The sequence below is a fragment of the Rhineura floridana genome, chromosome 11 (genome assembly GCF_030035675.1).
Source record: "Rhineura floridana isolate rRhiFlo1 chromosome 11, rRhiFlo1.hap2, whole genome shotgun sequence".
Lineage (NCBI taxonomy): Eukaryota > Metazoa > Chordata > Lepidosauria > Squamata > Rhineuridae > Rhineura > Rhineura floridana.
In genome coordinates, this window is record NC_084490.1 from 20892152 (window position 1) to 20918583 (window position 26432).

Below are 26432 nucleotides of genomic sequence, written 5' to 3' on the forward strand. Positions count from 1 at the left end.
CTTATTCTGCTTTAGTTTGCCCTGAGATGCTTCCCCAGGGCTACCACATTACTGCTATCTGGAGGGACTGCAATAGTGCAACAAAAATAAACCAGAACATACATGATATGCAAAGTTACAGGATTTCAGCAGGAAGTCATAGGATATGCACTGACTGGAGGTGAAGCAGTGTGATCGCCCCAGAACTTTTGCAGGCCCAAACACTATTGGCAGCCAGTGTGGTGTAGTGGTTAGAGTGTCAGACTGAGACCTGGGAGAGGAGGATTCTAATCCCCACACAGCCATGCAGCTTGCTGGGTGACCTTGAGCCAATCTCAGCCTAACCTACCTCACAGGATTGTTGTGGGGATAAAATGGAGAGGGGGAGAACCTTGTACGCCACCTTGAGCTCCTTGGAGGAAAGGTGGGATAGAAATGTAAGAATAAATTAAATAAATAAAGTGGGATTGCATGTGACCACCCCAAGAGCATCAAGGACACAAATAATCTTGAATGTGCAGTAAAAAGGATGTCTGGAGGGGCCCCTATCCTTCTGCAAGTGCACCCACCCACCCACCATTGTCTTTATATCCTTCCCTAACTGGTCTCCTTTCCACCCTGTATCTCACCTGTAATCCTCCAAGTAGCCAACTTGTTCTGCTAGGATGCTGGGCCCACCCCGGGCCTCGCTCCAGAAAGGAATGCCATCAAGGGTCTGTGCTACTGCCTCGGCCTGGCGGCGTGTGTTCCGGACCACGGCCACCAGCTCAGTTCGCGGGGATAGCGTCTCCTCAAGCTGGGTAAGCTCTCCCCATACAGTTGCTGAAAGTAGCTCCACTGTCTCTGATACCTGTGGGGAGCAAGAGGTGACTTGCAAAGAAGTGCGGCATAGGGGAGGAGGGGAGGCATATGTGCCACCTGGTGCCGCACAGCATGCAAGGCCTTGGCACAGATTTGGCTGCCAGACGCACCCGGCGAATATGATGCGCCGTTTGCCATGTGCTCCCCTTCACACTGGGCCTGACTGCCAAGCTGCACTTCAAGAACAGACTGTCCTTATATCAAGTGACATAATGACATACCAACAGGGTTGCTGCTTGAGATTTGCTCCCATCTTACCAGCACTAAGAACTTCCTCTGTGCTATGGAGGTGGGTGGGAGAGGGAATCGGGTTCTGTGACCTGGATTATGCAATTTTATTTTATTTTATTATTTGTTTATTTTTTCAGTTATATCCTGCCCTTCCTCCCAGCAGGAGCCCAGGGCGGCATCAAGGACATTTGCTGAGATGAGCTCATTTTGTGTAAGTCCTTTTCTTCTCTTAGCCTAGGGCCAGGGTTCCCAAGGTGTGATCCGTCAGCTTCAGGTAGGTGGTTCATGGCATGTCTACATTAAATATTAATATCTTTTAATTGTGTTTTGTTGCTTTTTGTATGTTATTGTATTGTAATGGCATTCACAGGGTAATGCAATAAAATACAGTGTATGAGAGGGAAAAAAGCAGTAAAAATACAATTGAAAACCTTGCAGCGTCCAACACAGCACATTACAATTGCTTCAACAGGCAGAAAAATCATTAAGGGGTCTGCTAAGACCATCAGCAATTTTCAGTGGTCTGTGTGGGTGTGAAGTTTGGGAACCGCTGGCCTAGGGGGCATTTAGAAGTCTATGACTGGCTATGAGACGTAATATGTAGGAATACCTATTCACATTTTGAGGGAGAAGCAGGGCATGGCTGTTTCCACCACACCCAGGGAGCGATTTGCTGGACAGAGAAGGCAGAGTACTAGACTGACTTGCTCCCTGAGCTTACCATACGTTGAGGTCACTTCCAGACAGTGAGTTTTCCTATATCCAATAGATAGGCTGGTCCATTAGGGTGAATGGGGTCCTGCCCCATCAACCTTCACCTCAATCCAACCCCCATCAGCCTGCCTTCTTCCTTAAAACCAATCCATGGGGTGGCCCTGGTTGTCAGTCTCTGCTCCTCAGCCTCAGTTTTTACCCTTGTAGAACTCAGCACGGAGGAGGATGAGTTGGCTCAGCCTGGCATTGGCCTTTTGTCCTACCAGTCCCAATGGGCACCAGCTACCACTGCCATGGTACACATGGCATGCTCTGGCCATATTCACACTGTATATTTAAAGCACCCTTATCGCTCTTTAACCATCATGGCTTTCCCCAAAGAATCCTGAGTACTGTCATTTGTTCAGGGTGCTGAGAGTTATTAGGAGATTCCTCCCAGCACCCTTAACAAACAAGTTCCCAGGATTCTTGGGGGGTGGGGGGAAGCCAAGATTGTTAAAGTGGTATAAGAGTGCTTTAAATGTATGGTGTGGATGTGGCCTCATTCCGTTCACCTGGATCGCCACAGCACTAGAGTCTGGTTCAGGTGTTCCTTAGTGCACTGAGCCTATGGTTGCCAGGTTCCTGGCCTGAGACTGATCCTGTATCTTTAAGAGAAGAGACAGTCAGCCAAGTGCAGGTGTTCTGGCAACACTGTAATGGGAAAAACCACAAGGGGGAATTCTCCCTTCCTCCTGCCCAACTTTTAAAGATACAGAAGACCTCTTGGTTGCCAGGCCCAGCCTCCAAGAGGTCTTCTGTATCTTTAAAAGTTGTGCAGGGGAGAGGGAGAATTCCACCGTGTGGTCTTTCCCATTACAGGGTTGCAAGAACACCTGCACTTGGCTGACCTTCTCTTTTCCTAAAGATGCAGGATCAGTCTCAGGCCATGAACCTGGCAACCCTAACTGGGCCTGTCCTTCAAATCTTCATCCCTTTGGGCTCCGCTGCAGACATTTGCATGCTGAGCAGGAAGGACTGAAGGGGGGATCATTGTGTGTTCTGCTGGATGTGCTTAGAGATCCTCCATGCAAAAGGGAACCCTGATGGTTTAGGAATCTCATTCATGTGTAGGATTCTTTAAAAAAAAACCTTCAGACCTTCTGCTCAATAGGCAAAGGTCTGAGGCTACAGCTGGCAAGGATGGGGCTATCACGTGCATCCCATCTCCTCCACATGCTCTGATAAGGTGTGGAGGTGAACATCTGAAGAGGGCTTAGTGCTTGCAACAATCTCAGCTGTCATGTGGCATCATATCTGGTACACTTGCAACATGTTGGATTCACACTGTACACATGTCCCTGGAATAAAGAGACATGAGTCAAGGGCCACTGATCTTGCCAAAGGCTGTTTACAATCACTTCTAACCTCTGATTCATTTCTGGAGCATGTAAGCAGAGCACAAGTTGAAAGTGTCTTGAGGGGTTGTTATCTCAGGGTAACTGAGCATATAAACACGAGCGGGCAAACCTCTTGCACCTTTCCCTTCCCATTCACTCACTCACCAGAGTATCGATGGAGCTTAGTGTGTGGTTGGTGTTCAGCAGCGAGTATGTGACCTGGTATACACCATCGTTGGTCTCACTGTTACCATAGAAACCGATGCCAATCCCAGCACTGTGTTGGAGGTGGAGGGAGAGAAAGAGAGAGATGTATCAGCAGGTGCAGGGATTGCAACCCATATAACACTGTTCCAGAAATAAAGGGAGGGTGTCTTACATTCTGCATGGCCCTATATTTGTGCCACAAAAGCCTGTTTATGCCAGAACAAAAGAAACATAAGAAAAGCCCTCCTGGGTCAGGCCAAAAGTCCATCGTGTCCAGCATCTTGTTACCACAGTGGCCAAACAGATATCTGTGGGAAGCCTGCAAACAGGACTTGAGTACAGGTCCTGGACAGCCCCCTAAAACTATATAATGAGACTAGAGTGTCTATGTGTCCTCCTTTACGGAGGACAGGGCTGTATTTGAAGGGATCTATCTGGTCCAAGTCTAGTTTAAGAAGAGAGAGCAGAGAGGCCTTGAAGTTGTCGATCAACAGTTAAGCACCTGGACAGCAGACTGAACAGGCACACATGCCACCTGGTCACAGTCTTCCCCTACTATGTCAAGATGTGTTATGTAAATGTACTGCCTTCAAGTCGATTCCAACTTATGGCGACCCTATGGATAGGGTTTTCCTGAGGCTGAGAGGCAGTGACTGGCCCAAGGTCACCCAGTGAGCTTCATGGCTGTGTGGGGATTCGAACCCTGATCTCCCAGGTCGTAGTCCAACACAACCACTACACCACACTGGCTCTCCTGTTACATTTCTATTTAAATTATAGTAAATTGCTTCTAAATTTGCATCTATATGTATACAATCAGCACATGCTTTTTGTGTGTGTGTGTGATATGTTTGGCTATACTACATGTCACCAAGGCCTCATTCTCACTAGGATGGTAAACCTGTGTTTGGGCTATACCTCTTCAGGCTGTAGGTTCAAACTCTTATGACTTAATGGTCCTGCGACTGTGTATGCATTACTGGCTTAAAATGCAACAAGGTCCTTTTTTTTCTTTTTTCTTTTTTTTCAATAATTTTTATTCAAATTTTCATAAAACATACAAGACAAAATCATAAAACATTCAAAGACAAAAAACAAAATCAAAAATAGTTAAACAAAAAGAAAAAAAGAAAAAAAAAAACAAAAATAAAAAATAAAGAGTAAAATATTGACTTCCCATTTGTCAAAGATCAAATCAGTTATAAGTCTATAATATATAGCAATCCTGTCTCTTAAGTCATATTATAAAATCACTTTCCTCCAGTAGTTATCTTACTTAATCATCAAATCTCATAAACATTACTTTATTCTTTCCACAAAAAGTCAAAGAGAGATTTCAATTCTTTAAGAAATATATCTATCAATTTTTTTTTTCCAGATAAGCATATCGATTAATCCATCTCATTACTAATTATGATAATCTTATTGTCATAACCATAGTCAAAATAAACATTTCAATTAATCCATCACATCAGAATCTGTTAGGTTCAATAATTTCAGTAGCCATTGTTCTATTATCTCTATTAGTTCCATTTTCCATCTTCCATCTTCAGTAGTCTTGTTAAGTCCAGTAATTTCAATATCCAATCTTCCATTATCAGTATTCCATAATAATCTTGCTGTCAAAGCCATAGTCATATAGTAAGAGTCTGATGGGAATTACCTCTATCCCAAATATTTTCTTGCCATCCATTCTGAATAGGTTGCTGAAATACTGCTGTAAAATCATATCTCTGTTCTTTTTTTCAAAATACACTGGGTCATCTCTTAAAAGTTTTTCCATTGTCACATGGCTGCAGTTAATTCCATAGATTTTCTCTATATTGGGCTCCATCACATCATTCCAGTCCAGAAGATAATCCATGCCATTGATAACTTTATCTCTAGAATCTTCATTAATTTCTTCAGAGATAACATTGAGTTCCAAACAATAGATTTTATTTCTAAAGTCCATAGACTCCAAATCTTGTTCCTGTTCCACGTTTGTTCCAATCTCCGGGATCTCCTCTCTCACAGGGACCCCTATTCCAGTCTCCAGGGTCTCCTCTCTCACAGGGACCCCTGTTCCAATCTCCGGGGTCTCCTCTCTCACAGGGACCCCTTCCAGGGTCACCTCTCTCACAGGGACCCTTATATCTTTAATCTCCTGCTTCATTTTACTCAATTCAATTTTCGTTATCTCAATCTCATCCATTATTTTCTGAAACATAGTTATTTCCAGATTCTCAGCCACTTTCTTAATTGCCATTTTAAAAGAAAAATATAGGAAAACCACTTCTTATTTCAGCAACAATTGGGTTAATACTCCAAACTTGGTGACATCACAGTATAAACAGAGCAGACAGCCTTATCTCTCCAATAGTTAAGTAAACAAAATGCAGTTCCCAGGATCGAAACAATTAATGGCAATCGTCAAGAAACAGATTCGTCAAAATAAAATAGACCAAAAAGAGAGTAGTCTCAAAACAGTATAATATTTTTCAAAATAAAAATCTGGAATAGAAATCCCTCTTCTGTGTGTATCTTTAGAATGCAAATCCAGGACAGCTTTTTGCAACAAAAACAGAGATAAGCTATTAATTAGTGCGTAGCAGAGAGAAGTTACGGCTCCCCAGTGAGATGTCAAAAACCGATCAATCTGGCAAATCTCTTTTAAACAGCAACAATTTAAGTCAAGTAAAAGAAAAATATAGAAAGAAGGGTGCTTGCCTGTTAATGCGTTCTCTCTTAGAAGATAAGATGAACGTTCGCTTTAACAGATAGAGCTTGCTGTTGAAAATCCGTCCCACCTTCGTCGGCTGGACCTCGTCCCATAAATTAATGAGATCTGGTCGTCCCAACAAAAATAGGCTTTGAGGTTAATCTCTTCGTTTCTCCCTACCCGGGAGAAGTTTAATCAGTCAAAAAAAAAGAAAAAACTGACTGATATATCTGAATAAGCTTCTTTTGAGGCAGGAGCCCGTCTCAAAAGCAGGCACAGGCTAAGTCACCCTTCCCGGAAGTCAACAAGGTCCTTTTTTTTCAGTGTGGATCAAAGCTGACTGTGAGGGACGGATGCAGTATTTCGTAAGAAACGACTGGATAGATATGGATGGTGATGTGTGGTGTACACTGCTTCCCAAACAAGCAGTGGGAGAGCCCTGGATGCAGAGTAAGTGGGAACATGTACACAGCCTGCATATATAAACATTTTCCCCTGAAAACATTTCCCTGTACATAGAAAACAAGACACAAAGGAGAAGAGTTCTCGCTCAACCTTCTCACTGGCATGCTAGTTTTCAAAGTGAAAAGATGTGTGTGTATGTTTGTCCATGTGCACATGCGTGTATGACACAGGAGGAGCATTCTGTCACTTGAGCCTGAAATGGTACAGCCCTGACAGAGGTTTACCACCTCAGCAAGAACTGTGCCCAACACTGAGTCAGACCCTTCTTTAGAACTTGTAGGAGAAGAAGATAGTTGAACAGATTTCGAGTTCCCCAGAACTCTTCATTGTGGTAAAAAAATGCGAGAGAGAGAGAGAGAGAGAGAGAGAGCTGATGCTCAAGCCATCCTCCTCTGCATGTGTAAGAGTCTTAAGATGGAGTGTGGGAGGATGTAGCAGGCGTTCAAATGAGTCCTTTTCAGGTGCTTTTCAGGTTGAAGCCTGCTGGGAGGGAGAAAACACACAGGGCCCCGGTAGAGGTCCTTTTTATTGTGTATTCATGACGAGTTGTGCTCATGACTGTATTGGGGCAGTTATACATGATCCCACTTTCAATACTGTTTGTTCCTGCAAACATTTTGGGGAAGACATCCTGCTTTGTTTCCAAGCAGTGCATGTCCTATAGCTTCCTGCTGAAATCTTGTAAGTTTTCATATCACAAATGTTCTGGAATTCATTTATTTTTGTCACACTTTTATTGCACTATACCACAGAAGTGCCCCTTCAAATGGTGATAATGCGGTAACATTGGGGAAGCATTGCAGAACAGCTATTAAAGGGAAAATGTGTAGATGTATAAATCCACTACTGATGCATTATTCAGCTTGGACAGCTCCTTGAAAGTTTGGACTAAAATCCAGAGCAGATTCACTGCCCCACTGACAGCGGAGCCACCAGTCTCCACTGGCATTATTATTGTGTTAATGACATATTGTAGAATTCATCACCCCCCCAAAAAAAACTTGTCTGGAGGGGCCCATAATGGCCAATCCCCCATCTCTGCAAATACACTATACCAAACCAAAGCTTGCACCCTATTTTGTGACATTTGGGTTGGTCTAATAAAAGTATTGCCCCAATATGTATTTTGGAACTTTTCTTATGGGCCTACAGGGCTATCTTTACTTTCTAAATTTAAATATGTATTTAAATGCAATGTTATGTGAATTGTAAAAAAACAACACCCAGATTCATGCAGAAATGGGTCAGAATAGACCAATGAATGGAATACATGCAAAACTGATGTGGACTTGGAAGTAAACTGATTTGTCCAGCCCTAGTTGGAAATTAGCATGTTCTCACCTTGCAGTGACCTCAAGTAAATTTTCAGCCCTCTCTACTATATCAGTTTTATACTCCTTAAATTTTTCCTGGCTCCTCCTAAAGAATCCTGGGAATTGTTGTTTGGTCAAATGCTGCAAATTCTCAGCTTGTAATTCTTAGTCCCATCATCTTTTATATAGAACTATAGTTCCTAGGTTCCTTAGGAAGGGTGTTAAAGGAGTTGAGGTCTGTAGCGTTTATGTATTTAATCTTTATATATTTAGATTATATACTGCCCTTTGCGCAAGCACAAGTTTATAAAAGAATACATAAAATCCATATAACACAATCCTTAAAATATGCAACACAATGGTTTTGTTCCCATAAGCCAAACCATAGCTTAGTGAGACTGTGCAACCCTGTGGGCTCCTGGAGAGTAGCTCAAAGGTGTTTTGCTCCTCTCCATCTCTTTTTGCTGCCATGCCATACTGAGCTAAACCAAGATTTGGTTTAGTGGGGCATCCGAACATGGACTCAATGTTAACCTCTCTCCTCGCTGACAACAAGCTGTAGACAAGAAAAGAGCTTAACCACAAGTCCCAGTTCAGATGACACACTAAGCCAAACCTTGGCTTAGCATGGCGCAGCAGCAGAGTCTCACTAAGCCAAGGTTTGGTGCAACATGTCATATGAACCAGACCATTGTGTATGGACTGCTCCTTGCAGTCGCCCCAGCCACCCAGTTGTCAGAAGAGGCTCCAAATGGCCCCGGCCTAGCCTTGATAGTTCCCTGCTGGCTTGGTTCAGGACTGGAAATGCATGAAGCAGATGTTTTATCTGTTGCACCTCTACTAGATTCAGGCTCCAGTGCAGGTGCTGGTAACTAAACAGGTTCATTAAACAGTCTCTTAATGGAGGCCTGCAGCAGGGCTTCTCTTAGCCCCAGGGAAAAGACAGAGTGGGGAGGCTGGAGTCCCGGGACTGAACAGACAATGCACAGTGAACTATGCCTGAACACAACATAGCAGGAGTAGAAGTGGGGAAGGCTTTGAAAAGCAGATCATTGCTTTCTCCCCCCCCGCCGCCTTTGTTGTTGTTGTTACAGGCTCCTGCATGCACCCTTGACATCTCCTGCTGATCCCACCACTACCATCATCTGGGGTGAGGATGGACAAGTCTGGCAAGGGCACATTGCGGACGTATGTGGATGGTAACAGGCATATGTGGGCCGTGGGGGGGTTGGAGGCACATTGGATATGTGCATCCCCTGCCCACTCCTTCAAAACTGCTGCACACAGCCATGAATCCTCCTGCGGGCACAGTGGAGGGAATAGCTGCAAAGAGAGAAAGAGTTGCATCAGGAGAAGGAGTGCGGATGAGGAGGGAGAGCAGGAAAGGAAATGGGGGAAGAGCGCAAAGATGCATCAGGGGAGCAGCAGCAGCAGAGGGGGAAAACGTCTCAAGCTCCTTACGGCAGCTGGCTGGGGATTGGGAAGGGATTTGCCTAGACAAGGGAAGAAGTGAGCGTGAAAGGAATGGTGCACAGCACAAGAGAGACCCAGGATCTCCCCATCTCTCTCTCCCCCTCATCCTGGATTGGGCCATCTATCTGTATCTGGCTCCTGACAGCCAGCGTTTGCCCACCCACCCCCTGGCTTGCTTCTTAACTGTAATTACGAAGCATGCTGGGTGGGTAATTATAGTCTTTCTGGTAATGACACAGGCGTACCGTGAAACAGCTGCAACCAAAATGTATGGGGGATTAACTCAAGAGGGACCAAAAATATCGGCCGCTCTTCCTTCAGCAGATCTGGCCCTTCTCCACACATCCATCCACCTGAGCCATACTTGTAGGGTCACTGCACATGAGTGTATTCGTGGATGGCTAGTTTTTCTTTTTATCTGATGATTAGGCTAGGGTTTTTTATTATTATTATTTAGCATTTTATACACGTTTTCCAGGATTGTGTAAAGGATTGTTTATGAATCAGAATAAATAAACATAGCTCCCTCGCTCCTGTCTACCTCTCCATCTGTTGCTCTATACCTGCATCCTTAAATAATTCAGTGATGCTTGACTGACATGACAAGTGATATGCCCGTGCTCGTAAATAGACACCAGTCTTCTCACCACCTATGGGCAACCTGTGGCTCTCCAGATGGTGCTGGACTCCAGCTTCCGCCAGCTCCATCCAGTAGAGCCATTGGTAAGGGATGATGGGAGTTGCAGTCCTGCAACATCTGGAGGGACACAAGGCTCCTCATCCTTGATCTGTGGTGAGAATATAAATGGCATCCAGGTGACCAGCAGGCTTGTAGCCAGAAATGCTGAACTGAGGAGGAAATGTAAGGATATATGGGGGGGGGGAAGGAATCCCTACACAACCTAAACATAAGTAGCTTAATATGTCTAATGCTATTTAATTCTTTTAACTGTTAATACAAATTCAATTTCCTAGTGTTTGTCGCCTATCCCAGCGCCCCTCCAGATGCCCTTTTATTATTATTGCCGATTTGTGATTTGCAGTGATGATGCTATCAGGACGGTAACTCACACACAATGCCACTTTCAATACTGTTCGTGCCTGCAAATGTTTTGGGGTAGTCACACTGCTTTCATTTCCAATCAATGCACTTGTTGGAATGTCCTGATGAAACTGCATAACTTTTTATACCTCAAATGTTCTGGCCTGGTTTTGTCCCGCTTTTGTTGTGCTAGAACCCCCCAGACAGCGATAATTTGGGTAGCACTGGGGAAGCGTCTCAGAAACTAAAGCAGAATAAACACACCACTAATGCACTATTATTGGCTCAGGAACATGTTACACCTGCAATAGGACACCAGTCTGGAGAAGCCTGGATTTTGCACTCATTGGCTAGAACTCTGGAAAGTGAGAGCAGATTTTCTCCTGTTGGGTAGATGACTGCCTGAAGGCTTTCCATTCTAGGTCTAAACCTAACAATGCAATCCTCTTCAAAGTCAGCACAGCTGGGGCCAAGTTGAAGGAGGACTTGGGGAAGGTGCTCTCTGGGCCCTCCCCCCATTGCCCTGGGGCCCTCCCCCATGAGCTTACCATGAGACTACAGGGTGGGCTGTGGTGTGCATCCAGGTGCTAGGAAAAAAAACTCCTGGGGCTTCAGTAGCTGCCGTGAACTTAATTTCCCAAGAGTGGCTTGGACACTATATTGGGGTCCGCAGGCATTTTGAAGAAATTAAGATGGTGGTGGCTGTAGCTGCCGCCTTCTCTTCAGAGCTCCAGGCCACTTAAAAAAGTTAGGGTTTTTTTAAAGGAAGATTGTGTTTGACGTGATGGATCCTCTGGGGCTTATTATGGGCCTCAACATTTGCTCCACTGTGCCAGGTGCTGATGCAAGACCTGACCACAGAGGAACATAGGAAGCTGTGTCAGTCCATCTAGCTCAGAACTGTATACATGGACTGACAGTGGCTCTCTAGGTTTCAGCAGGGAACATTCCTAGCCCTACCTGGAGATTGAAACTGGGACCTTCTGCATGCAAAGCAGATGCTCTGCCACTGAGCTACCGCTCTTCCTTGGGGTTTAGGAGCAGCTACTGCTACATAGGACTGGACTGTAAAAGGGCTAGAAGCTTTTTTTAAAAATTAAAAAGCAGGGAGGGGCCTGATATATCTTGGAAGGGGGTAGGCTCCAATCCCAACCCTCTGATCTCAGTTCTAGTGACCAGAAAATTTTTTAGAAAGCTCTTGGAAAACAACTGGCCCTCCCCCCCACCCCCGGTTTAATGTCATCAGTGGACAAAACATAGGACCAAATATAGGATGTATTAGTTTTGGAAGTGACCTCAAAGGTCATGTAGTCCAGCCCTCTGCCAATGTGAGAAATCCACTCCTACAGCACCCTTGATAGGTGGTCACCTAGCCTCTGCTTATAGCCCTATAACAATTGCATCTTGCATCCCAAGTTACCTTCTATGCCTGTGATTATTCTTGCTTAAATTCTTGCACCTGCTATTGCTATTGGTGTAATTATTATTTTATTTGGTTTGGTCATTTTAGCTTTTGTTTCATTTCCATATATTTGGTTAATGGTTTGTGTGTTAATTTTACTTGTATGTAGTTGTGCATACTTGAGCAATGAAATTTGAAAGAGTTGTGTAATTCTTTTGAAAGAGATTACAATAAAAGTTTGTTGCAAACAAAAAACAAGAAAAACCCTCTAATGATGGGGAGCCCACCACCTTCCAGGGCAGTCTGTTCTACTGCTGAACAACTTGTCAGGAAGTTCTTTATAATGTTTAGACTACATTTTCTTTCTTGTGATTTTAACCCTTTGATTTCCGCCCTACCCTCTGGAGCAACAGAAAACAGATTTGCTCCATCATTTCTGTCGGGGTTCCCAAACTGTGGTCTGTGGTGGTCCGTGGCATGCCCCTGTTAAATATCCATATTGATTTTAATTGTATTTTTATTGCTTCTTTTGTTTCTTATATGGTATTTTATGGTATTACAATCTGAATTTGAGTGCAAATTGTAATACAATAAAATCCAATAGAGGAAATAAAAGTAGCAACCAAAATACAATTAAAAATCACACAGCATCTAGCACAGCACATTACAATTGCTCCGACAGGCAGAAAAATCATTAAGTGGCCCATCAAGACCCTCATCAATTTTCAAGGTGTCTGTGGGGGAAAAAAGTTTGGGAACACTGGTCCATTTGTCAGCCCTTTAAATATTTGAAGACAGCCAGCATGTCACCTCTTAATTGTCTGTCCTTCAGGCTGAACACATCCAAGCCCCATCTTCAGCCTTTCCTAATAGAACTTGAACTCAAGGCCCCACACTATCTTTGTCACTCTCTGGGCACATTCCCAGTTTGTCTATATCCTTCCTCAACTGGGCTGCCCAGTTTAGGTACTGAAAGTAAAATCTGGCCAAACCAAAACAGAGGGATTTCATTTCACTTCTGGCTGTCTTGACAAGACAGTATACTTCTGCTGATGCAGCCCAGAATTGCATTTGTTCTTTTAGCTGGTGCACTGCACTGCTGATTTGAGGTGGCTGTAAGTTATGCCAGTGCTTGAATTATGGGAGGAAAGATAGGCAAGCTCTTGAGAAAATCCACAACCTTCTCTGACTCCCCCATTTTGGCCAGATCATCATCCCTCATAGCATTTGAAAAATAGCAGAAAGAGCTTTCACAAAAGGCAGGGTGGGGTGGGGGCAGGCCCTGCCTGTCCTCCCTTTAATTCAAGCACTGAGTTACGCTCAGTGGGGGAAGGGGAATCACACGTTTTGTTTCTCAATTCAGGGAAGATCACTCTGACAGCGTTTGAGAACGGCTCAACACTGAACACACTCAAGCAACCTCACAACTAGCCACCCCATCAACCTAAGCTTCCAGTCCCGCACATCCATTCCTGACCAGCTCTAGGAACCAAAAGCTGGCAATCGGGCCACTATGCACAGGGCACCTGAGAAGATTGGGAGGCATGTCCGTGGGAGAATTCTCAGTTGGCACGCCCGCTGTGAGTGCCTTGCCTGACCGCTCCCCCAAATCCCAGAGCCAGCCTTGCATTCACTGATCCACCTGCTCTTCCGTCACACACTAACCTCCAACCATTCTCCCTTTCTCTCTCCACCCAACTCTCACATAGGTCTTTGCCCCCCCCACCTCTTTCAGTCACACCAGGGCCCTCTCTTTCTCTTTCTCCCTAAATCTCATCTCTATAGCAACCACCTCCCTCCTCTCCAAGCCTTGCAGGGCGGCACCATTCTCATGATAATCAAGCTTTTTCATGAGATGGGAGGCAGTTCCCAGACTGAAGGGCAAGGGAATAAAAAAACATAGTGGTGGTGGTGGGAAGTGTTTCTGGCTCATACCCTACCCCCTCCGCAGACCCTCTGTATCACTCTCTTCGCAAAGAAGTCAGGAATCCTGGTACCCATCCTACCCTTCCCTAAACTCTCTAAATCTCATTCCAGTGGAGTCCACAGAAACTTGGCATTCTCACCTCGGAGCCTCAAGATCTCCATGCCTGGGAGATTGGTCAACTACCCTTTGAAGGACCAGGTTTACAGCTTGGAGGCATTCATTGATCCATCTCTGTCACTAGAGGCCCATGTGACCTCTGTGGCTAGGAGTGCTTTCTACCAGGCTTAGCTGGTACATCAGCTGCGCCCATTCCTGGACTAGGATAGCCTAACTACAATGGTCCGTGCACTGGTAACCTCAAGACATGGACTACTGTAATGTGCTTTATGTGGGGTGTCCTTGTATCTGATATGTAAACTGCAACTAGTGCAGAATGCTGAGGCCAGATTGCTCACAGAAGCAAGGTTCTCCTGGCAACATGTTAACTCCTTTCCTATTTGCTATCGGGCCAGGTTCAAGGTTCTTCAATTCACAAAGCCCAAAACAACTTGGACCCAAAGTACTGTAAGGACCACTTGACCCCTTATGCTCCACCTCGACCACTGACAACTTCTGATGGGGTGCTTTTGGCGCTCCCCTATGCCCCTGAGATTCAGTCAGCCTATACCAGGGTCCCAGCCTTTAGTGTGGGAGGCCCTGCCCTGTGGAACTCCTTGCCAACAGAAGTCCAGCAGGAGTCATCCCTGCTTTCTTTCAGTGTCTTTTAAACACTATTGTTCAGACAGGCCTTTTGAATATATATTTTTTGACATACCAGTTGTTATTGATACGTTATTGATGTTTTTATTGTCATTGTAGTATCGAGCTTTTATGTTGTACACTGCCTTGTTATATTTTCTACAAAAGTGTGATTTTTGTATTATTATTATTTAAATAAGACAAATAAATAAAATGCTCAGATTTTATTCAGAAATTTTGTGTGGGGTAGGGGCTCCTTCTGCCGTTCCTCTCTTTCTCTCAAAGCAGCACAATAAGCCACTTCAGCCCAGGAAAGTGCCCAGGGACTAGTGTCAAGGAATATCTGCTGCCCCTCACACCTAACATATTTGAAAAGGGGTCCAGAGTTCTCTCCTTCCCTCCTTCTTTTGCCTATTGCTTAAAAAAAAAATCCCAGTGACCCTACCAAAAGAAGAAAGCAGTCTCCTCTCTGCCTGGATGAACTGGGAAAGGCGACCAGACATTTGCATACCAGAGCCCAAAAGGAGAGCCTTTTTTCACTTGTTTGAGAATTCTCGTTCATTGGTAACACTGGCTTCTTCTGTTCCTGATTTCTTGACATTAGTTGTGTGTCCCAGCTGGAAAGCAAGGTTGGGGGTGCGAGAGAGTCTTTTTCTTTCACAGGCCAGCCTATGGTAAGTTCTTCCCCACTGCCTCAGGAGCACAAAGGGCTTTGACCTCTATAGATGTGGGGTGGTGTGGAGCTCCATCAGGAAATATTCCTTTGGGATAATAATTCATGGCTAGCTTACACATTCATACCCATGGCTTTAGCTGCTTCCAGACTGTCACTATTTTGTGAGTATAATTCAACTATATACCAGCAAATTTGAATTGTGCAATTAAAGTGGATTTGCTGTCCCTGCACAACAAACCCAGTCCCTTCAAAAAAAGAACCCCCTCCTCCAAACAATTCTGTAGTAAGAAGTGATGGGAAAATGCACTGGAAACTGGGGGATTACGGTGACATAGGATGATGTCATATAACCTTCCCGCAAACATGTTAGAAAGAATGATCAATAAACAGCACACTCATATAACCTCCATGCAAATTTTGTGCAAACAAATCAGGACGAACGCTCAATAAACAGGTTATCTGGAAGAGGCCCCAATTTGTCATCACTGCAACCAAAATGTGTGATCAGACTCCACTGTGCTTGAGAAGAACAGGAGGTGATAGGAGAGTTCTGTCTGTGGTGTTTGATCTATGGTGGTCGATTCACACATGTTGTAGACTGCAGACATCAAATCATGAACATCCATGTGTCTGAACCCATCCATGGAGGACTGGTTTTGCTCTAGCTTAGGAGCTAGGTGGAAAGTAATTATACCCTCAGGTGATCCTGGGGTTTGGTTTGGTTTTTGTGGATATGTGTGTGCGTTGTGTTTATTTCTTTATTTAATATCCTGCTTTCCCTTTAAGAAGCTCAAGGCAGCATAAATGTTCCCCTCATTTTATCCTCACAACAACTCTATGAGGTACGTTAGGCTGAGACACAGTAACTGGCTCGACATGGCTGAGTGGCAATTTGAACTTAGGTGTTCTCTGTCACAGTCCAACACTCTACCCACTACATCATGCTGACTCTTTCTTCCCTTCCCTTTCAACATGTGCTTGCTGCTGAATTCCTCTGGAACTATTGTAGCCAACCCCTTCCCTTCAAGGCAGTCAGTAAGGCACAGCCATTTTTTCAAAACCAGGGGCTGCATTCCCATCTGGGCAACCCTCTGGGGGCAACATGCCAGTGATGGATGGGTCCAGAGACAAACGTTGGTGAAACAATGAAGGTGAATGTTACCTTTATAGTGTTATAGGATTGGGGGGGGTCTCTACAATATCTGTGGGTCCCCTTCAGCCTGTGATTTTGTTATCTGTACAGATGAAGTTTGTATTAGAGAGACCTGCTGAACTGGGCAAACCAGTTCGTCTTGTAAATTAATAGCTCTGGCCAAGCCAGTCTCCCTTTTGAGTGGCTGATCTACATGTCTAAAGATGTGGCCAAGAGAAGATGTGTTGCTATAAGAACAAGGGTAGTCCTCCCCCTCACCTGGCTGGGGCAGGAGATAGATTTTATGTGAGTCTGAGGTGAAGTTGGGAACTGGAAAGACACAGAGAAGCTTGCCTTGTTCTCTGTGCTGCATGGATGACTCCCCTAGAAGACTAATGGGGAAGCAAGATCTGTGGGAGAGTTAATGCTGAGAACTCTGTCCATCTTATGCTTGTTGTATATATGTGTAAATTGACCATATATTATACAGACACCACAGTCTCTGCTGACCTTCATTCCAAGGAAACTGAACTCTGGGTAAGCACTGGAACCCCTGGAAGTCTCTCACCGCTTGGAGATTGTGGTGTGCACAACAATACAGTAGGCCAATTTTTACACACACACACACGCACAAACCTCTTTATCTTCTATCCAGGCAACCAAGAGGCATTATCAGAGTTCAGGGACACATTCCAACCACACATCTAACACTCAGGAACGGTATTAAGTAGGGATGGTGAGTGGGTACAGCCTGGTAAGCATTCCAAGGGCCATAACGAGAGGCCTGGGGAGCCACATTTGGCCCCCATGTCTGAGGTTCCCCATCCCTGGCTTATACCTTACACACAACACTTCTGGTCAGATAGCATAGATGGCTCAATTAGAGTTTAGCAAATAGATTGTTCTGTCTTTGAGACAGTGGGATTCACTAAATACTTTGTGATCTCTGACAGTTCTATGATGCTGATTCCTGCAGATGCCTCTCTCTGTTCTTCCAAATCATAAATCTGCTCCTCAAAAAATGTCTCCTGACCCTTGGTCCTTTTCCTGTTCTCATTCACCCAAACTCTCTCCGACTCCAGAGAACCCAGGAGTCTTGGCACTTAGTTTGACCCAGTGTCTTTCCTCTGACGAGCAAATAACCATTCACTGCTCTGGGTTAGTTTCTATGCAGAAAATGGGTGGCATGTGGCTGCTGGACCTTCCCTGCCCACCCATCTGGAAGGATTATTTCTCCCTGGGCTAGGTGAATAACAGTCCTCATGCTAAAAATATTTCTTAGCCACCCGCTCTTTCAATGCACTCCAAAGAGCAAAAGGATCACATAGGTCATCCATCCACACAGCATCTGGCTAGATAAACACTTCTATGAACTCTGTGGTCTTAGTTCAGAGATGTCAGGGACTGGATGCAGTGGAGAAATTAGGCTGCATCTGCTACACCACAGACATGAGCTGGTTTCCCCTCAGGTCAGGGTAGAACAAGTTCCATGTAGTTCCATGATTCTGTTTTTGGATGTTTAAAAAGTTATGCTGCAAAGTGAATTGGAAGGCCAGCATGGGAGGCAAGGGAAGAGGGGCTGCTTAACCCTATCCCCTAACCCTATCCCCCTTGCAATCTTTTTTCTGCTGGAAATTGCCCTCCCCCAAGTTATTTTGACCTCTGCTGGGGGGACAGATGCAGGCATCCCTATCTTTTTCTCGGCAGGAAGGGAAAGGAGAGAGTTTTGGCCTTCAGGAATCAGTCTTCTGCTCCAACCTGCAGCCTCAACAGTTGCATTGTATTAAAAACAAAAAAGGGGTGGGGGGAAATACAGAAACACAGGAAGCTCTGTGTCAGGCCATTGGCTCATCTAGGTCAATATTGCCTCAACAGTGGCTGGCGGCGGCTCTCCAGGTTTTCAGTCCAGAGTGTCTCCCAGCCCTACCTGGAGATGCCAGAGATTACACCTCGGCCCTTCTGCCACTGAGCTAAAGCCCTTCCCCAAAGTATCATAGAACTACACAGAATGTGCAGTCCCATCTTTGGGGAACTCTGGGAACTGTCAGTGCTGGTGCAAGACATTTTGCTACCTGAAGCAACCCTTTAAGACTCGCGGCTCCACTCAGTATTAATTCCTGCCTTCATCTATACCCTCCCCCACACACATGGTGATGTGAAGCAGGCCACTTTAACCTGCTGTATGGGAACTGTAAGGCTGAGGGAGAAAGCTCTGCAATAAGTGATCCTTAGCGCCCTCGCCAAACCGCAACTCCCAGGACTCTTTCTGGAAGCTATGACAATTAAACTGGAGTAAAGCAGATATGTTTGTTGTGTAAATGCATCCATAGGCAATGCCAGGAAGCCTGGCCTAATGTCCAAGAATTAATAACAAATGTTTGGGGCAGCTAGCAACATTTTAGCAACAGGGAAAGAGTAATGTGCTAGGAACGAAGGAGTCATCGTATTCTGACACAGAGACAGAGAACCTGTGGCTCTCCAGATGATGCTGGGCTACAACTCCCATCAGCCCTAGCCAGCTTGGCCAGTGGTCAGGGATGATGGGAATGGAGCCCAACATCTGGAGAGCCACAGGTTTCCCATCCCTGTTCTAACAGACACTGGTGTACTAATTAAAAGCAGGGTGCTAATATGGCAACAATGGGAATCTTTTAACAAAGGACTAAATTTCTCTGCAACTTTATAGAAATAGGAGAATAATAATGGTTTGTCAAAGGGATCCACCATGTGTTCTGGTTACAAGCCAATTATAACCCAGTAACTAATTGCACTAGAGTGACTATAAGAAAACACATAAATGCTTCATCAAGAGGGAATTGGTAACCATGTAGGAATAGAAAGGTAGTAATGCTCCTGCACATGGAACTAGTAATAATAATGTTTTAAACCCACTGTGCTAAGCACTAGCATTAAGGGGGATGATAATGCTGGAAAAATAAGGGAATAACAGTTATCTGCCACAAGATGTAGTGACGGCCACCAATTTGAATGCTTTAAAAGGGGACTTAAGACAGATTTGTGGATAAGCCTATCAATGGATACTACTAGCCACAATGACTATGTATCAGAGGCAGTATGCTTCTGAATACCAGTTGCTGGGGATCACGAATGGGAGACTGCTATTGCGCTCATGTCCTGCTTGCAGGCTTTCAAAAGTGTCTGACTGGCCACTGTATGAACAGGATGCAAGACTAGATAGGCCCATGGTCTGATCCAGCAGGGCTCTTCTTGTGTCCTTATCCAGAAAGGGTGCAGCAAAATTCTAGCTGGAACTGACTACAAATCTAGTAACTGCACTCAAGAAAGATCTAGTAATGACTTAGCAACAAGGAATGGAAAGGTTCTAGTAACAAGAGACTTGCAATTTTTAAACTACAAAGAACATATTTACAGAGAATACTGCCTGCTGGCCTATTTCTCCTATTGCTACTAGTTTTAACTGGTATTGAGTGTCAACACTGTACTAGGTACTCAATATCTACTATATAATCTGCTAATAAGAGACATACTCATGTTCCAGTAACAACTTTCAGCTACAAAATGCTGTGGCGAGTTTTGTCCAGTGTCAGTTATTTGGATCATATACTTGTTATGTCAACTTCAGAGGCTTCCAGTCTGTTTCCATTTGCAATTCAAAGTGCTGGTCATAGCCTTTACAGCTCTAGACCAGAGGTGGAGACCCTCAGGCCCTGGGGCCAAATGTGGTCCCCCATGCCTCTTTATCTGACCCTTGGGGCTTTCCCCAGGTCACATTCTCTCTTCCCAGCCCACACCCTTTACTGGCCTTGCTTACTGAGTGCTTTTGCCTGGCGGGAATGTGAACTCTGGCTATGAACTCTGAGAATGCCTGGCTTGCCCGGACAGAGGATATAGAGAGGGGTGTGCAAAGGTGTGTAGAAACTAGCCTGCTATACAAAGGTAAAGTTTACATTCACTGCTCTGCCTGCTTTTGCTTCTGGCCCTGCCCACCACTGGCATGCGGCCCATAGCAGGTTGCCTTGAAGGGAATGGGGCCCTCCGGCTGAATAAAGATTCCCTGCTCAAAATGGTTTAAGGGTTGTTCTGCCACCTGCAGAAATGTGTTCTGCTACCTGCAGTCCAAAGTGGTTCAGTCCACTCTACTAACTCAGGATTCTGTCACCCCATTCCCATCTCAGATCAGGCCTGAGAGGTGCCTCTCAAGTACACTATGCTTGCAGGCATGTGCATACAAACCTTGCTCTCAGTTGTCGTGGGGTGGCTTTGCCTCTAATCTACTGAGCCTGAAAGCAGGCAGGCAGAGATAGCTGGAGAAGCAACAAGGAGTGCAAGTGTTATTCAATGTGCCATAGTTGCCTATCAGCACTTAGCACTGAGACAGCAGACTGGACAGCCACAGAGGTCATCTGGTGATCACAGTCTTCTCCACTACAATGAGGTGCACTGTATTTCTATCTCAATTATGGTAATAATTTTTATGTTTGCATTGATACATTTATTATTATTAATTACATTTATATACTACCCCATAAATTAGTACATGCAAATTCTATGCAAATCTGAGACTTTTTCCAGTACAGTAGGGCCCCGCTTACCGGCGCTTCGCATTCCAGCGTTCCACTAATGCGGCGGCGGAAAATCCCCCTTTTTAAAGCTGATTTTGCGACATTTTCACGTCATTTTCACGCGACGGCCCCATTATAGTCTATGGGTTCCGCTTTACGGCGATTTCCACTTTACGGCGGGGGCCTGGTCCCTAACCCGCCGTATAAGCGGGGCCCTACTGTAATCTGTATCTCGCCTGTTCCTGTCCAGGTGTGCCACAATGTGCCACTTGGGGCGTCCATGATGACACAGATTAACAACCCCATAGATAAGGGCTACAGCTGCAAGCATAGGGTTGCCATATTGCCCGGATAACCGGGTTTTACCCGGATTCTATGCACGCCACCCGGCACCCGGCTAGCCCCTTACGTGGCCCAGATTCTCAGCTTTAATTTAAAAAAAAAAAGTTTCTAGGTGGTCCGGTTATCGAGATATACATAAAAACGTTAGCCACCCCCCTCGACTGTTAAATCTTTCTTTAAACAGTACTGTACTATAGCACTTTGTAGCTTTAACCCCGCCCGTTCAGCATTGCAGCCAATCAGGGATTGTGTTTCAGTTTCATTGACCTCAGGCAGTGTCTAGAAAGCAAAATGGTGGTTTCACACACACGCACTCCCCGTTTATCTGAAAATCTCATAAATTGGGTAAGTATATACATTTCAGTTTTTTTTCCTCTTGTGTGCAGGAGTCAGAGCTTGGGCAGTGTTTTGAAAACCTTCCCAATACTTGCTTTTTGTAAAAGCAATGCTAATCCCATATGCCCAAAGTAAATCCCATTTAATTCAATAGGACTTACTTTGAGTAGACATGTTATGAATGTGCTGAAAATCAATGGGACTTTGGAGTGAATGTAAAAAAGAATTATGCTTGTGTTCTAATTCTTTCTGTCTCCAGTCCAATTTTAAAGCAAGTAGGCAGGGCTTACTTAGGTATTACAGTTTTTATTCTGTAGGAAAGTAATACTGATTTTTTAAAAACTAATACTGATTTTTCTGCAATGACCAACTGGTTTGACAATAAACTATTATATGGGCTGTATGTATTTATACATCTGCTGTGTGTGCATGTGCGTGTATGGAGTCTTTCCAATACCCCTGTGAGGTAGGGTTGGAAACCAAGGCAGCTCACAAGAAGAAATAAAGCCATTTAAAATCCAATGACCATAAAATAAGTATAAACAGTTGCAAAACAGCGTAAAGTGGCATGATTCAGAATTTTGGGTTGTGTGAATGAAGTTGCTTATCACTTGAGGTTGCAGTTCTGTCCCTGTTTGAGTAAGCCCCACTGAATACGCTGGGACTTGCTTCTGAATAAATAAACTTAGGATTGCAATATAAATATCTTTACAGTTTGTGTAAATAATAAATATATTTGATAGTCATGCTTATATACATATTTCTTCATTTATCATATTTTTGGTTTTTGGTTAGGAATCCTGACTGGTTGTGAGATGCTTAGTTTTTTGCCTTACTCATAGGAATCTTGTTGTGGTTGGTATGGTATTACATTTAGGAAAGTGTTACTGCCTTCTGTGTTTTTTTTTCCTGTTTGCATTTCACTTATCTTTAACCTCACTCCGTTACAGCCATAGAAGCAACAGCAGCATATGCAAGATAATTAACTCCCATTAGTGATAAGAACAAGAATTTATAATTATTATTTCAATTAAAACAAAAGGCTTCTCAATACTTTGAAGAGGACCAGATATTTATTTTCTTTCTGAGCCCAGGACTGGGTCTTTCATGATGCCCAGGGAGCAGGAGAGTAGTCGATAAGACAGATATCCTGGCATTGGTAATCTAATTAGCAAGGTATGTGTGAGGTTGTTGCACACTTTCAGGCCCAGTTTCATTTTGAGTATGGAGGTGGAACCTGTGTAGATGTGGTTGAGAAATTTTGAGTTAAGCAAAGCTCTGCTTTTATAAAACCTAAGAAACATACAGATACTTTGAATGTCTGAGTGCCTGCACCAGTGGAATACTGGAGGAACTTGTAAAACTTGCTGCAACAGTATTTAGAACTGAGCATGTGGTGTGAAAGACTCCTTTTCCTAACATTTTGGCTTGTTTTTCTCCACCCACCACATCTCTGAAATATATTGTATATGTTATGGTTAACCGTGCTGCTGCCCTGACTTACTTTATGTTTGTTGCTATTTTGTGTTTTTATTATGTTTTTATATTGATTGTGTATTTTTATTGTTTTTATTATATTTACTATATTTGTAAGCTGTGCTGAGCTCTGTTTTTAACAGCAAAAGGGCAGGATATAAATTCTCTTAATCAATCAATAAATACTCCATAGTGTTGGAAACTAGAGTCTAGGCATTTAAGGCTGAAAATGTTGCTTAAAAAAAAAGATTTCTCACATCTTTCCCCAGTTTTTGGTGGTAATTCCTAGGCACAAAAACAAAACAACTGGACCATCCAAATATTAATATGCAAATATTTGCATAATATGCAAATAATTTGCATAATATGCAAATTAGCCTGCCCGGATTTGTGGAACTGGAATATGGCAACCCTATGCAAGCAACACACTTGGAAGAAGCAAGTTACATTTAAATTAAAACAACAACAACATCAACCCTTCTATGTGAATGGTTTTGGGATGTGGGCATGTAGCTCACGTATCTTAATACCGGCTGCTATTCAGATAGTTCTAGTGGCCAACTTGCACAATCACTATCTGATAACTCCTGAACTCACACTAACCTCAAGCAGCTTGTTTACATGTCCTTGTTTACATGTCCAAGAGGAGAATCAGATTGTGATGTGAGTTTGGGGGGGGAGAGTTAACAACCCCCAGACAGCATATGGGAGTCCTAATGCCAACAATACAGTCTTCCAATTTATTTTTAAATGAAAAGCAGCCATGGGAGGCTTTCAGTTTTGAGTGGAGGAATGGCAGCAGAGGGAGGAGGAGGGCTTAACTCTTTCTGTCCCTCTGTTTTCTTCATCAGATTTGCCTTCTCCCAATCTTTCCCCCCCCATCTTTTTTCCTCTGTGGACTGCAGGGGGATTTTGCATGTAAAACAGCCAAAGGAGAAGTGGTTTCTCATACAGTCTCTCCCCCACTGGTCCTCTGCTCACGGTTGCAGATTTCCACGCCTTTTCATATAAAAATAATAACAAAAAATCAGGAGAGTTGTGTTTAATGTCTGGTTTGACCTTTAGTCACACATCCTTAGCTAGCTATCCTGGGTCACTCACATAAGTAACTGAGTTTTTCCATGGCACTGGAAATTCTGCACAGCTGAGAAGACATCCCTACAGAGACCACACACACCACAGTTTAAATGTTCATGATCCTGGGGAATACAGTTACTTGTGAATAACCCAAGATAGGCAACACTGTGGTATGTTGAAGCCATCTTGGAATGTCTTGTTTGCCGAGTCAGGGCTTACACCTGGGAGAACACCCTTGATTGTAGAAAGAAGCCGTACCTAAACAAACGAACAAACCACCCCTTTAAAATATTGTTCATTTAATAGCTGCATTAGTGGAAGAATTTTGGCTTTTGTTCTTTATCCAGCCATGATGCACCTGCTGCAATTCTTTGTTCTACCACCCAACTGTTAAAGAGCACAAGAGCCTGCATTATATCTGGCAATGAAATAATTAATATCCTCACCTCACCTTATCTTGAACCCATGACCCTGGGCTGTCACTCATCAGGGTAACAAGCATGTAACGTCCCCAGCAAGGTCGGGCAACAAAATGTAATTAGCATAAATGGTGTGGCCTGTATGTAAAGCATAGGCCTTCCTCTGAGGCTGAAGCCAGCACTTAGCAACCCCTTAGCAACAGCTTTTGTTCCTTGCATCATGGGCCGATCCCGCCTCCATTGTTGGGCCTCTATGCTGTTGGAAGGATTTGGAATGATTGTGTGGTGGGGCAGGGTCTCTTTAAGCACTCCTTCCCCACCTACCCCAATTGGGGCCAAGGACACAGAGGAGCCATTGTTCCCACCATGAATGGGTACAGTCTTGGCATGAATGGCAGCCTTATTTTTTTGTGGTTGCTGGGCTCATTCCCAAAGCGGCTGGGAATGGACCCCGATGCGACCCTTGTCAAATCAGGACAGGGATGGGGTGTTCTGGGATGAAGGGGGGCGACAGGAGCTAGATTTCCCAAACAAGAAAATTGGGAACGTTATTGGAGAGTGGCTTTTACTCCAGGGACTGGGTTCTGGTAGGCTGAAAGAGGAGAACGTACAGCGGAAGCGGCTTTATACTGAATCAGACCATAGGTCCATCTAGCTCCGCATTGTCTACCCTGGCTGGCAGTGGCTCTCCAGGGTTTCAGGCAGGAATTCTCCCCAGCCCTACCTGCAGATACCAGATAGTCCAATGGGAGGGGTACCTGCTATGTTTTTCAGCCTGGGAACCCAGAGTGGCCAAGCTGTTGAGAGGGGGCATAATGATGAAATGCCTGTGTGCATGTGGTGTTCTGGGGAAAGGCTGCTCCCCCTATTAATTGCCAATAGCAATTGCTGCCTTAGAGTAGACTTATCCAACTATTCCTATTTGGCAGCCTGGCTCACATGTGGCTTAGAGTGAACAAGCCAGGAGTGATGGTGCACATTTATGGTGCTTTGCTGCTCCCCTACTCCTGCTGCTGCCGTGCTAGTGGGAGCTATATCATGGTTTGGCTTAATGTTTCATCCAAACCTGGGCTCATGATTTGTTTTGCTCCAAACAAACCATGAGCTGCAACCAAGATTTATTCTTGGCTTATTGCTCTTGGTTTCTGGGGGGCAGACAAACCCCAAGCACAGGTTCAGACATAACATTAAACCAAACCATGGCTTAGGTCTTGGCAGCTTGGCAACAGCAGGACCTGGAGAGGAGCAAAACAGCTGCAATTTTCTCAGTATGCTTATTCATTCATGCTTAGCCATGGTTTAGCTTCATTTTATATGCAAATTGAGCCAGTATGAACTACCAATTGTCTTATTAAGTTTGGAACATTATGCACCAATATTTTACAGAGGGAAAGTAGTACACCCAGCAAAGGAGGAGGGAAATGGCTGCACTGTGTGATCTAGGAGGTATAAGCCCAGCATTCTCTGTGACATCATCATGATGGCCTCATTGTCCTTTGCTTTACCACTGAGCTGGCTTTTGATGGCACGAAAGGTAAAAAATATTAATTGGGGCTCATACTGATCTATCATGGGGAAATAGTCTAAGAGGCAGGGTTAAAAGAGTCTGTGGTCCTACAATGGGCCTCATTGTTAATGTGCAAGTTCTAATTAGTTTTGGATCTACAGAATGGCTCATTTATCTGTATCTGCCGAGGTCCTTGAAGTTTATTTTGAGTGAGAAATCTAGGAATCATAGGGTACTTCTGATGATCTCTCTTGTCTGGGCAAGTTATCCAACAGTCTCTGAACTTAAAAGAACCTGACACCATGTCTGTTCAATTGAAGGCTTTGTTAAAAAAAAGAAAGAAAAAGGAAAAAGTGTGTGTGTATAGTTTATGGGGAAAAGTCATAGCCAATGTGGATCAGTTCCTAGGGGAAGAAGAATGAAAAGATCCGGGTCACTATTTTTATAATATTATTAGATTAATGTGGAGACCAGGTAGTGCAGACACTCCA

The 26432-nt window shown here is 44.3% G+C and overlaps 1 protein-coding gene across 5 annotated transcripts in view; it reads right to left on the bottom strand.

Moving 5' to 3' along the window:
* Nucleotides 1–26432, bottom strand: part of TTYH1 (tweety family member 1) — a 70589-nt gene that overhangs the window by 21469 nt on the left and 22688 nt on the right. For all 5 annotated transcript variants that reach the window (XR_009758403.1, XR_009758402.1, XM_061589505.1 and 2 more), the window contains exons 3-4: nucleotides 3330–3441; nucleotides 609–829 (exon numbers count right to left, since the gene is read on the bottom strand). Coding sequence is in view for 3 of the 5 variants with exons in the window: in XM_061589505.1 (XP_061445489.1) it covers nucleotides 609–829; nucleotides 3330–3441 (333 nt within the window). In the remaining 2 variants the exon portion in view is untranslated. The remainder of the gene's footprint in view (nucleotides 1–608; nucleotides 830–3329; nucleotides 3442–26432) is intronic.